Below are 14073 nucleotides of genomic sequence, written 5' to 3'. Positions count from 1 at the left end.
CTTGAACTTCCTATACTCAGTAAAAGAAAATTCCTGCCAGCTTGGAATCATAATTTTTCATTTTGTCTTCTCAAGCTCTGCACGCAGTTTAGGAGCAGGCTTGCAATATCCAGGGGAGGGAGGAGCAGAGTTTGACTGCTGGACTGAGAATATCCCTTCCGCTCAGAGCCATCCCAGGCACTGTTACGCAGGCTGTACTCTAGCAGTGTTTTCAACAGTACTTGTTTCCTCGCCATCCCTTTACTGACTTCATTGCAAGAAATACGAGCTGCTTGCTTTCGCTGTCAGGGACCTCCATGCCTAGCGGAACCGCCTTTGCCAGCTCTCACAAGAACATCCAGTGGTCAATATCTGCTTCCCATCAGTCCATCATGATGGCAAACGTTGCTCATTTGTTATATTTTCAAGTCTCTTTGTGCTTCCTCACAAGCTGCCTTCATACTCTTGGAGGATCTCTTCATCTACATCTGTCATTGTATTTCCTCAGTGTGTTTCAGTTACACATTAAAAGTCTCATTTGTCTACAAAACCCAGATGATCAAGCACAGACTGCTGGCTGCTGTTTACTCTGTTTCCTTCTAAGTTGTTATCAGTCTGTTGTCTGTTCTTCTGTGTTTTTTCCAGAAGCTTTTGGGTGCAGAAGAGGATAATAAGGTCTTTTTTTTTTTTCCTTACATTTATAAATAAATATGACAATTACTAAAATTTCCAGGCTGTATGCATGATAAACACAAGAAATGACAACATGGCATAGCACTCCACAGAACAAGTTAACCTTACATATTCAAATGCTCAGTAGTAGTAAACGAACATAGCTCCTTCCAGCCTTCTAACTTACTATTTTTAATATGGGTGCAGATGATAGCAGTTTAAATAAAGTACTGAACTCATCTATTTTATTGTTAATTTATAGTGGTGCTTAGGGGATGTGCAGATATTTAAAAAGACTGAAATCAATTAACTTGTGATCCAATTAGTTGTGTTAGCCACTGTGGGGTTTTATTTTAGAGCACTGGATCAGACTCTCTCAGTTAAGCACCATGCTTTGAGAATGTAAACCTTTTATTTTGAAATATGATGAACTTGTGGTTATCTTTTCTCTATTTCCAAATGTAATTCCTATTTTTGTCCTTTCATAGTTTTTTAAATTCCTGTACTTTATCGTTGAAAGGGATCCAGTATAAATGTAACAGATTTTTCTAGATACTGGGAAGGCTATTTTTGATATACAGTCTATTCTTTATATAAAGGTGGCTGAACAGGAAGAAGGGCTCAACTTTTAGATAATATACACGATATTTCACTATTTCACAGTCAGTATTTATCTTTTGCAATCACAAATCTGTGATTTATTACAGCTTTCACGTTATAAATTTAGAGTAGATCCATGTGACAGCTTCTGTGATTCGATCACTCCACTTTTTCACCCATCTTGAACAGATTTTAGTCTAATGTTCCAGACAGCTTCAAAACACCCTCTGTGTTTATAGGGTCATTTCTAAAATGCAAGGAATGCTAGGGGTGTGTGCACCACTACTCTTGGTGTTACTTGGCTTGGCACAGCCTTTGCCTGTAGACGTTGTCATTCCCTTGATCTGCAGGTGCCAGCAGCTCTGCAGTTTTATACCCCCAGCAAGTCTATGTCCCCTTTCTGCGCTAGCTCACTGCAATTGAAGCTGCTGAGAGCCCTTCCTAAATAAGGAGAAAATAGGAATGCAGAGGAAAGCCGACCCTAGCTGAGATATCCTTGAATTAGGTATCCTTAAAGTGATAGTCAATATTTTCTGAACTAGCTGGCGCATCATGGCAACCTTTCCTATCATAGTCTGGCAGTGGTGGGGTAAGCATAATAAATTTATCTCACCGGCTTCACAATTATGTATCTGAATAAAATAGCCACATCTTGAAACGTTTTTTTTCCCAACAGGTCTTACTGTTCCCAAGGTGATCCAGGGAGTATTGAACACTTAATTGAATCAGACTAGTGGATTAAGGAAAAGATTTTTCAGAAGGATCAATATGAATTAGGAGCAGATGCCAAGTCAGATCTAAGGGTTAGATTCTTTAGGACCGGGTTCCTTGAAATCCAGTCACCTTTTTGCATAGCTCGATAGGAATTGTTTGGTACTGAACACTTGCTGGAAAAAATTCTTGCCTTTATGGTTCTGATCATCCTCTAGCTGAGACAATATGAAGTAACACAAAAATATCAATCAGGCTAATCGCTTATTTTCAGTTACAGTAAGAGGTGTCCAAGTGTGCTTTCCAGTGGCAGCATTTTGCTGAGCAGGAAGGAACACAATCTTGGTAATCGTTCCTGTGTTATTTCCAAGATTCTTCATAGAGCTTTTTTTGTTTGTTTTATAGCAAGCAAAAATATTGTTATATTCTCATTTAGAGTTAATTAAATTGTCAATGAACTTAATAATCTGTTGGAAACAAAGCTCAATCACATCCTGTCACATATTAAATATAAAAATCAAAATAATCTTTACATTTCTTCCTTAAATACACTAAAGAAGGTAGAAATAGCCAATCATTAATGTCATCCTTTAATAAAATCAGGTTTGAGGTTGGAAAGCTTGAACTGAATGCCTACATTCAAATAGCTAAATTGAAAAACGGTTTGGAAACATAAATCTTTTGGAAGAAATGAAAACAAAGATAACTGAATGCAGGAAAAAACATAGTTGTCTCTGCTGTATTTTACTATGAGGAAATCCATTTTACCTGCTATTTGTCCAGATTGTGAAATCTATATATTAATAAAATGCCATTTTCTGGATTCAGTAGTCTCACAAAATCTTCTGTAGTGTTATGGCTTCATGTGGTCTATAAGGCAGAGCAAAACACATTTAGTCTATTCAGGTCTTGAGGCCACCTGGGTGATTTTTGCCCTTGAGTGATATATTGTCACCGCATGATGTATCTTTTAAGCAGTGCACGTACAGCAAAGCCTATTTGTGTCATTAAAGTTTGTAATTTCAGACTTTTCAAGGCTTAATCCCTAGAAATGCTAAGATTTTCTAATGATCTATAGTGGTGCTGCTGATGTTCAGCACTTCTCAGGATTAGGTATGTTATCATTCTGGTTTATCCACCTATAAAGCAAGTATTATCACTCTTATATACAGTGCTTTTAGCACGTCAGCCTCAAGTACTTGAAAGGTGAGGAGTGTTATTAAGTCTGACCCTTACAAGCTTTTCCAATGGTTTGCTTAATATTTTTCCTACATAAATAAGATTGTTGTTATACACTGTTTGTCTGGATAGTAAATTAGAATTTTCTCACAGGGTTTGGCTGGCTGAATAGTACAGCAATGCAACAAACTTCACAAGGTCATAAAAAATTCTTCCACTGGAAAAAGAAGCTAACATTGACTTTTAGTTATGCAGACAAAGTGGTAGCATGAGGTCCAATTATTTTTGAGCATGTTAGAGCAACCCCTCAAAAAAATGGTATGGGAACACTTTTTGTGAAAAATATTTCATGTATTGGTAACAGTATAGTGAAAAATTATTATGGGTGGAGTAATTTATGAAAATAATAGTCTGAAATGCAAAACTGGATTATTTTTAAATAACAGTACATTCAAGGGCAAGAATGGGCTATGTTAGTCAGCATATCTTCTGCTTCGCTATCAGTATAGTTCCCTTTCTGATAGCATGGGCACCTACGCAACACTATATATTTCCAAGATTCACTTTTCCAGTATTACGAGATGGACTGTTGTCTTGTGATCAGAATCTTTCACAACTTGACTCCTATCACATTGCTGCTTATCTGCCATCTATTAAATGAAGAGCAGCTGTAATGTGTTACCTTATATTTCATGAGTGAGAATGTATTATTTAGAGCCTATAACGTTCAGTTTTAATCAAGGATTACATCTTTCTCCTGTTGTCATAAATAATTAATTCTGGCTTGGATATTTTGTGTGTGTGTATGTGGTCATTAATTGAAAATAGTAACAATTTTCTCTATGTATTTTTTTTTTCCTAGTTTCAAGCCACCGTGAAGGAGGGAGTCACAGGTGTAATAGTAAACTTGACCGTTGGTGACAGAGATGACCCAGCGACCGGAGCATGGAGAGCTGTCTACACCATTATTAATGGAAATCCAGGGCAGAGTTTTGAAATCCATACCAATCCCCAGACTAATGAGGGAATGCTCTCTGTTGTCAAAGTAAGAACAATTTGCTGTTGTACTGCATTATTACTGTAAGGTCCACCCACTGGATATAGTGTATAAGCAAAAGCACAGCAAGGATAATTAACTCAAAAATATGTAGTTGGCTACCAGCCCTTGCCCCAAAAAATATGTATAACCCCTTCCTCGGTCACAGTAACCTTACTTCTTTAGTTATAAGGACCTGCCTGTTGCTAAATATATCACCACTGTGCTTAAATAACAGCTAGTTTTGCAGTAAGTGTCAAAATTAATAGTGAGACTTCACAAAAGGTTTTTGTTTGTGGCTAGGGGTCATTTGAATTCAAGGGCCACATTTTGTTCTCAGTTAGAGAACACAGCTGCAAATACCAGGGAAGTAAGGGACGTGGCTTCAGACTGAACTGGAGAGCCATCTTTGGCCCCACATTTCTGAAGTCTCACGAAAATTTTTCTTGCCTATCTTTGTATGAAGATAATCCTATATCTCATACTTAAAGAAAGAAAGAAAATAGCCCTGGTTGCTGCCTGTACCGGAATTTTCTCTGACTTCAGAAGAATCATTTTCAATTCTTAAGACAAATGGCATGTATTTCCATGGTAATGCTTTTAATTTCAAGGTAGGAGTTGAGAAAATAACTTCATGTCACTTATCATAAGTAGCTACTAAGTATGACTGATTTGTTTGCTAAATGTATATTACATCATAAATAAGCATGTATACATTAGAATTAAATTATATGTGTGAGGTATGGCAAAAAAGTATATGTTCTTGGATAAAGGGATGTCTCCATCCTTCGTTAAGTCCATTACGTTCATTATCTTCAATGCACTTTATAACTACCACTGTGTCTAATGCTGAACTCTGACCAAGTACCAGATGCGAGGAATGCTGTTGTCCCTGCCTGGGTGATTGTGTCTTCCCTGAGTTTGCAATGGGGTACAAGGAAAAAGTGTTAAGTACTGTCTTTGCACCTTGCACTCTGGTTTTATAATGTGTTTTACAGCCTTTAGACTATGAGATTTCGGCATTTCACACGCTGCTGATCAAAGTAGAAAACGAGGACCCTCTGATTCCAGACATAGCCTATGGCCCCAGCTCCACGGCAACAGTTCAGATCACTGTTGAAGACGTGAATGAAGGTCCACTTTTCCACCCAAACCCAATGACAGTGACAAAACAAGAAAACATCCCCATTGGCAGTGTCGTGCTAACAGTAAATGCCACTGATCCAGATACTTTGCAACATCAGACTATCAGGTGAGTGCAGTACCCTCTAATTTTCATCTATCAGAAAATATGTCTTTTGTGCCCAATAATTTGCCTGTGAGTACAGAATTAAATTAAAGTTGTTTGGGCCCTACATAATAAGTGCCAATTTACTTGTTTTTCCCACTGCAATGAAGATATTGAGTATGGTGAAAGCAAAGAACCACATTAGACAGAGGACAGTAGTTTTCCAGGCTCTGAGATTACTGCAGTAGAACGCTCGAGTGCCACAAGCAATAGACGTAGCTGCACATAGTCTTTTAAAATCACTTTTTGCCTGCTTGTTTATTCCTCTTCCTTCATGAGAGCCAGAGAAAAATGCATAAAAATTGATAATGTGTATAGAAATAATTTACCTGGTTTACATATGGTTTAAGTCAGTTTATGATGTCTCTCTGTGAAATAATGACCGTCCATTCGTGTTCAAGGGCTGAGTAAGTATTTCCCAGTGAAGCACTAAAGTTACAGTAAACTAAGACTTGGATTTGCTCTGATAGATGAAAGTAAATTATTATTTCTGTGGTATGACAATATAATCCCATATGTGTGCCATGGTGCAAGGACTATGAAGTGGTGCCATCATCTTATACGTTAATCTACCTGGTCTGGTCTTTTGTTTTTAGATTTGTTGAGCAATGAAAGATCAACTCCTTTCTTCTCTCCTACTAAATTGACTTTGCAGAATGCTTTTCTCAGCGTTTGAGAATTGCAGGTTAGGCATTGTGTTTAATTTTTTGTTCTTACTTGTGAGTCTAATTTCCCCTAGATATCAATGTATATAAAAGGGCATAAACATCTCTGTGAGAATGACTTCAAAGTGTAACCTGAACAATGTGCACTGTCAATCTATACCATAGACATAGATTTCTCTGCTATCAGGATTATTTAGCACTTCTTAAAGAAGTTTTGACATATGTACAGTTCTACAATAAAAGAAAGCTACTGATCTTGGAGATGTTCTCTGTCAGTAGCAAGTGTTGGTAAGCATGCCATTGCAAAGCCCCGTGCTGACAGCCGTGGATTCGAATGGTGAGATGAATTTAAGCAGGCAAGCCTGCTCATCTCCAGGGAAGGGGGAAAAAGGCAAGGCAGATAATTAAAAGTTCCAATTCTCTGTATCATCTAAGAAATACCTAGTTAATGGAGTATGAATATTTCAGGTTTTCTCTATCAAAAACACCTCTGATTTCTGCCATTAAAATATCTTAGCGTATGTCGTTCCCCTTGTTTTCTAAATTTATTTATTTGCAGAATGCATTTTGATTCCTAATTTTAGTTTTTGCTCCAAAGATTCCTTATTTCATTCACTGTGGTCATACAGATTTGTGTCTATGGGTGGCAAACCTGTGGAATTTCTATTGCTTGTCAGATGCAGCAATATCACCCTCATAAGCATTACTCAGAATCTGGACTGTGTAGGGAAAAGGTATTGATTCCCAGTTGCATTGGGAGTGACTTTAAGAAACATAATTGTTGAAGTTCTGCATATATCTATGTATTTTCATGGAAGGAAAGTCATATTAATTAATGTAACAGTTGATATTTTTTTTATGCTAGAAAAGCCAAGAAAGTATAAAGATTTGGTTATCAAAACCAACAATCCAAAAACTATTATCTGAATTTTTCTCCTTGACCTACTTACTGATTTTGCTGAATTTCTCTGAACTATGTTGCCATTAAAATTATAGGACATAGCCAATGAGTCACTGAGAACTCGAACGTGGCTTTAAGTATTGTGTGTAACCAGTTAGGTAACATTAACGTTTTTTGAGTCTACCACATCTCACAGCTGGCTGCAAAGGAACTCTCAAATCTTGACTGTAACTAGGTTGTAATCTAAATAGAATTTTCCCAGTTGTTTTACCATACCTGGATGGCCAAAACCTGGAAGGCTTTTAGCCAAAAGCAAGACTATGTTTTTTCTTACTCTCCATGTGCAGGAAAGAGCAGAAATAAGCTAGACTGGCTTGGGAATGGGGCATGATCATATACAGCAACTATGTAGAAGGAAGTGGCTGTATAAGTTAGAAGAAAATAATGCAAATGTACTGAAAATCTGGGAAATGGTGGAATGATTCACAAAGGGCTGATGTGACTACCTGTATGTCCTTTTGCTAAAATAACAGGAAAGCGTAAAATAGCATTTTTAAAAGATACTTTTAACACTGGCGGGTATTATTGAAACACATAGCTACTAGCCGTGAAAAAAAGAAGACTAGTATATGAGAACAGCATCTGCAATTAAGGGTAGTGTAAAAATGCATGTATAAAGGCAACAGCTACTCGCTAGTTTGGGTCTGGCCAAAATGTTTTCCAACAAGTATCTACAGACAGGCATGTTTAGAATTTGGGTCTAGGTCCAGGACTTCATATTTATAGAGAGTATATATCAAACCGCATGGTTTTCAGACCGTGCTGCTATAGATCATGAGAATCCTTACTATGATTATATAGGTAAAATAAAGGCTAAGCAGGCACGATACAGACTGTTGAATGAGCTATTACACTAAATAACAATGACCACAGGCAAGCAATGTTTTGTGTCTGCAAGAAGCAATAAATTTGTATTGTGTGCTGTGTGAACAATATGCATCACCCCCAATAAATTATATATCTGTTGAAAATGTGCAGGTGAATGCAAACAGAGAATTAGTAATGTTACTTTTTTATTATTATTTTCAACCTATAACAACTGAGATATGCCTAACTGCAGGGAGATATTTTTAGTTATTTTTCTATATAAAACTTGTAGGGTGAGCTGATGATTATTTGTAATCAGGAAATTCAGTTACTAGATATAACATCATAAATGCATTTCAAGAACCATGAATAGTATATAGAAACCATTTGTGCCATTGTCCACATCTAGACTGAATTTATTCTTTGAACATTGCATATCTGAATCAGATTCAAATTACTTATCTCTCTGAAAAACATGGCTTACTTTGTAAAAATTCCTAAAGGCAGCTGTACTTTTGAAGCAATTTTCTTTCTTATTCTTCAGCTTGAAGTGTTTTTGCAGACTGAGAAAGAATTTCATTTAAAAGCTCAAACAAGCTGGCAAAATGTATCACACTGAAAAAAATATGACTCCAAGTATTTGTAAGACTCAAAAGCACATACCTTGAGCTCTAGCTATTTGTCTGCACACGATTAGCAGTGAACTTTCATGGTGTCAGCTCTTCTCTGATCTACTGACGTTAACATTTCAAAGAAACTCAAGGCAGAGGTAGAAACATCATCCTGGAAACAAGAACTGCACGCTCATATTGACCAGCTAAATAATGTAAGCATCAAGTTTAATCTTACTCTAAAACATACCCCTTTAAAACTTGGTTAACACCGACTTTCACAGCTATACCTACATCTATAATTTCCTGTGAAAATTCTACGAGGATAGTGAGCTTTGGACTATGGATGTTGTAAAAGGGAAGGAGCAGACAGAACCAGTAATTTTTCATGAGCACACCCCGTTGGGTGGACAATAATGTTTGTTCTGCTGTGATCACTCCCAGAAAGAAAAGGAACCTGTTTGAGTTGGATCACATTTCTTAGATTCATTAACCTATTTTTTTAAAAAAAGTATTTAATTCCCTCTACAGATTCAAACTTTTTTAGAATTAAAAAATGAAAGAAATCCAGCAGGCCTCATTTTAATTATAACCCACCAATTTATTAATAGAACAGTAATGAAGTTTCTGAAATTTGATTTCTTAATCAGGGATCATTGTTATTTTTGTGCCAGATTTAAGAGTTTAATTTTGGGTGCTTCTTCTCAACCTCTGAAATTTTAATCAGAAGTTTCAAGTGTACATGTCAATGAAAAGTTAAAGGCCAAATTTAATAACATTTCCTACCTTGGGAAATTAAAAGAACTTCACTCTCTGAAATCCATTATTAACAGTAGATCTTAATTAAACACAGTTACAGTCCTCGGTATTTGTATGAAGAGACTGGTTTCAGTATTTTTCCCATTTCTTGGATTCAACAAGTCCAGGGTATTCAATAGTTAGACTTTTAAGTACATGTAAATAAGTTGTTTACTGCAGTGTATTTGTAATTTTTAATTAAAGCAACATTGTTCTGTGGTTTCATGGTTTATCATGGCAATATATTTTTATTACCTACTGTGCTCTTGGATTTTGAATTATTTATGTAAATACATTATTGCAATATTTATTCTCAGTAAGCAATGTGACTCAATGCTTCAGAAATATCTTCACAAGAAAAGTTTATTATAGCTCTAAAGCATATCTAATTTACTAAGTAGAATTAAAATGCAGTATTTGAAGCTGGAGAACTTAGAAACAGAACCCAAACTTCAGTGAGTTTCATGGGAATATGAAAGTGCCAAAAGTGGCATGGAAGCAATATATGCAAATAAGTTATATACTTGTCTATGTGTGTGCAATTTATCTGCACCTGAATCCTGCTACCCCATATAGCTGTTGTTTCTGGAAGCATAGGTACATTGCCTTAGTGGTGAAGTCTCATCTATAGAATGTCAATTTTTTGCTCAGAAGTTGACATCCTTTTATTCGATTCTAGTCTCCTTCTACCACCATATCATTAATTTAGTGGAATTACACAAATATGAAACCAGTAAACCTCCATTTGTTTGAGATTAATCATTTCAGATTAGAATAGCCTGTGCTGGATCCAGCTGCCCAGCTGCTCGTTGAACCCACAGCCTGGACGTTCGACTAAGTAACACTGCTGTTGTACCGGTTGTGAATGCGATAGCTCTGCTAGTCTGGAAATGGGAGCAAAGTCATATTTATTATTGTCATCATTTCCAAATAACAGCTGCTGGTCTGCCTGAAAGGTGGATAGTCTCTGTTTCTCTCTACATAAAGTGCATTTTTCTATAGTGTAAGCTACGTGTATATATTAATGAGGCTTCATCCTTGGCCATGGGAATGGGTCAGGCTGGACCTAACAGACACTGAATTAAAAGAGATCGTGTTCATTTATTTTTCATTTCACCAAGAGCCACTGGATAATGGGATGGCCATTGCCTTTGGGACTGGGAACTTTTACTACTGGGCCACATTTTGCATGAGATCGCAACATCGTAACTTTGAGGTCAGTGCCTATAGAGTTGGTGGAAGTTGGTGGAAACTTTCCAAACTCTTAATGGTGGAAACTATGATCTGCATGCTCTTTGTCAAAAAACTGACTGCCTAAAATTCTGTAAAATAGTGCTGAAATGGCACTGAAGTAGGATTTATAATTCAGTGAGTTTCTTACAGATCTCAAAATACTTGAGAAAACTGGAGAACTCACTGGAAAAAGCAAGTTTATTTCTGTTACTTCTCTTTGTTGCTAATCACCACCATTACATGTAGGGAATATATAAGCCATGAATCGGAAAGACAATTCAAAACCTTTTTCATGTCTCTTGCCAGGATTTTTTCAGAGATCTCGAACCCCCTCTGAACAAGGATGAGGCTTCAAATCACATTCTTCACAAACACTTAAGGGATCAGATTTGCATGCTTAGTTGCACATTAAGTCTTTTTAAAGCACTTTTGTTGCAGGTGGAGGTCGATAAACTTGCTTTTTGGGATACGCTACAATCACTTACAGAACTACTGTATAATGAGAGAGGGATAGAACGCCTTAAAGAGTGAACGCTTATGAAGTAACACATTTAGTCATTGTTAAGTATGTCTCCTAGAGTCTGAAAGACTTCTCTTTGATACCCAACCACGGGAGATTTCTTTTCCTTGTGCAGACAGAAGAATAGTTCTATTGCTATAAAATGAATGGCTGGGCTATGCTCTCAGCAAGCAGCACCAGAGTTTTTCACTGTAAGTTACACCCAAGAGCATCTCAAGTTGGCTCTGCAGTTTTATTTATGGCCCGCCTGAAACCGGCCACTGGGAATTTGTAACACATCTCTAGAACTGAAGTTGCTGTATGTTGAACAGTGCACATTGTTTTTCTTTACCTTTCTTTTTTTTAAGTTAGAAAGAACGCCAGGTAGAGAGGGAATCTGCTTGAATCAAAAAGTTTTTCCTCTTCTGTCGTTCCTGCAAAATTTTGAGACACAAAATTTCTTAACCCTAGGTAGCTGCCTGTATTGGGGTATCCAGCAAGCAATGCCAGAAAGGGAGATTTAATCACTTCTGAAAGGAAGAACTGAGCCCATTCCCTCATGCTACACAACTGCCACTTAAAATTGCAGGTACTTACCTGTCACCTGTTAGCTCAACAGTATTCTCCACAGCAGCCTTTGTACTGAAACTGTTTCATGAATGTGTTAATACTATCTGTGTAGTTAATCACTGGATACAGATGTAACTATCATAATATTAATATCTGAAGGGGAAAACCAATGGAAAAAAAATGCATTTTCTGTTGTTGCTGTTGTCTGAACAAACTGACTTCTCCTTTTTGTTTACTGAACAAAGTGAACAAATCCCCGTTTCCCCATACAGAAAATGCTTTAGGCCTACAGCAAGGTCGGAAAGAAGCAAAGTTGCTTCTGGAGTGGTACTGTACCTCCTTTATTCTCCTCTCAAACCCATGGCTATGCTGATGTAACTCTGGAAGGGTGAAAATAGCTGAAGAGGAAAATCAGGCCCCATTTTTCCTGTGCAGAAGATGATTTGTAGCTGGTCGACACTGTGCAGATATATCACTGAATCTGATTTAAGATGCGGGGAGGAAGCAGCTGGTAAAAAATAATAATAAAATAAAAAAAAATTCTCTGTAGAAAATAAATGACTGGAGAAAAATCCCAGTGCTGAGAGAATTAAAACTGCCAAATCTGGAAGCCAGGTCCTATAAAAGCTGTGGACAGCATCTGACGCTGACCATTCAGGAAAGCCACATTCAACTCTGTCAGCTTTAGTAGCTGAGCTATACTATTGCAGGACCTTCTTTTCCTCAGAGTAGTGAACAGATGCCAATAGTCTTCTTCCCAAAGTCTATTATTCAGTCCTTTTATCACTCACAGGCATCCCTGGCTTCTCTAATTTACAGCCAACCTGTTGACACCTCCCTTATTGCACCCTGGAGAGTCCCCAGGGCTCCTTGATTTCTCAGTTGCTTCTGGTATTGCTCCTAGTGGTGAACTCCTCTAAGTCTCCCTTGTTTCTTTTTGCCCTCTTCTTACTGATATTCTCTGTGTTGGAGCAGATGTCAGGCCTCTTCTCTCCTTGTCTGCTTTTGTATATCTTAATTTTTAGTACTTAAGGCCAACCCCATCTAACCAGTTGATGCTAAACTTTGCCATGCCAGGTTTTGCCTTGTGGGGAGTTGGGGAACTCCCACGCTTACTTTATCTATGCTAACATCTTGTCTTACTGCTTTGTTCCTCCTAGTAGTTGCCAAGGTTGGGGGAAAGATTAGTGTACATAAACAGGTTGCTATAGCACCTATTTTTTCCTTATCCTCTCCTAGTCGAAAAGAGGCAGCAAATTTTCACCCAGACTGAATGAAGCAGTTCCCTGGAAGAACAGGCTGCCTTTACTTAGAAAAAAAAAGATTAATCCCTCTCCCTTTGATTAGTCCCTGAAATAGCAGAAGTGTCCGAGTTAAATTATTAAAGACTACCTAAAGCAGATGTCCCAGGGATTCTCAGCCCAGCAATTCACATTTTTGCAGGGAGCCTAGCTACCTGAAGCCAGACTTTATCACTCCTGATAATACTTGTCAGAAGATTGTTTTCCTAAAATTTTCCATCTGCCCTGCTCTGTTGGCATAAATCAGACTTAATATGTTGATATTAAAGCTATAGATGATAGAATTGAGAATCTGTGTATCCATGTAATCAAATAAGCCATAGAAACCAATTTTAACTTCCCTTGATACTACCTTAAGAATCCCAAATTCTTGATTAATAAGGATGAATGTAACATTTAAGGGGAGTTTAATTAGACCCTCTGTCTTTATCCTGCATAACAATATTTTGCCACATTATGATTTCAACCATGTCAGCACTCAGAATGAATGGCTGTGAACTGTAAAATTATAGGGTGCATTTTTCATGTCACTGACTAAACAATATTGCAGATCTTCTTGAGAAATATAACAAAAGTATATATCAGTCACAAGTTATGCTTGCATTGGAAGTCGGATCTTGACAATAACTCACTATGTCAGTTACTGTTCTCTTCTAGTTCCAGAAAAGGCTGGATTTTGCCTCTGGAAGAAGAGTATCTTAATTATACTGTTAGCTATCAAGTTTGAGGACACTGTGTGAAGAGGCAAGTTGATGGGGACAGGCATGATATGAATTTCTGTTAATGTTTTAAAGCCACTGAATTCTTGAGTCCCATTCAACCAAGTTAGATCACACGTGCACACCCATATGTGGTTACAATTTTCAGTGGTTCTTTGACAGAAATATATTTGGACTTGTAATGTGTAAGATTGTAGATCCAGTGACTAGTGTTATTTTATACAAAGGCAAACGCTGGAAAACTGAGCACTCAAAAGTTTTGCAGAAAGGCTGGTAATGTGTCTACGCCAGATTCCTGACGTCAAGTGGGAGTATATAATTAAGCCGTACTTGTTGTGGAGTTCATCACGTCTGTCTTTAAAGCAGGTATAGATATCAGATGATAACAGAGCAGGTGTTGTCTGGCAATTCATGTCCTGACTGGAAAAGGGAAATGCTGTAGTA

General features: G+C 37.4%; 1 protein-coding gene across 2 annotated transcripts in view; it reads left to right on the top strand.

Moving 5' to 3' along the window:
- CDH13 (cadherin 13) overlaps positions 1-14073 on the top strand; it is a 509494-nt gene that overhangs the window by 442073 nt on the left and 53348 nt on the right. For both annotated transcript variants that reach the window (XM_056360499.1, XM_056360498.1), the window contains exons 9-10: positions 4004-4186; positions 5176-5429. In XM_056360499.1, coding sequence (XP_056216474.1) covers positions 4004-4186; positions 5176-5429 — 437 coding nt within the window. The remainder of the gene's footprint in view (positions 1-4003; positions 4187-5175; positions 5430-14073) is intronic.

This window comes from Falco biarmicus, chromosome 15 (genome assembly GCF_023638135.1).
Source record: "Falco biarmicus isolate bFalBia1 chromosome 15, bFalBia1.pri, whole genome shotgun sequence".
Lineage (NCBI taxonomy): Eukaryota > Metazoa > Chordata > Aves > Falconiformes > Falconidae > Falco > Falco biarmicus.
This window is presented reverse-complemented; position numbering and strand designations above follow the sequence as displayed.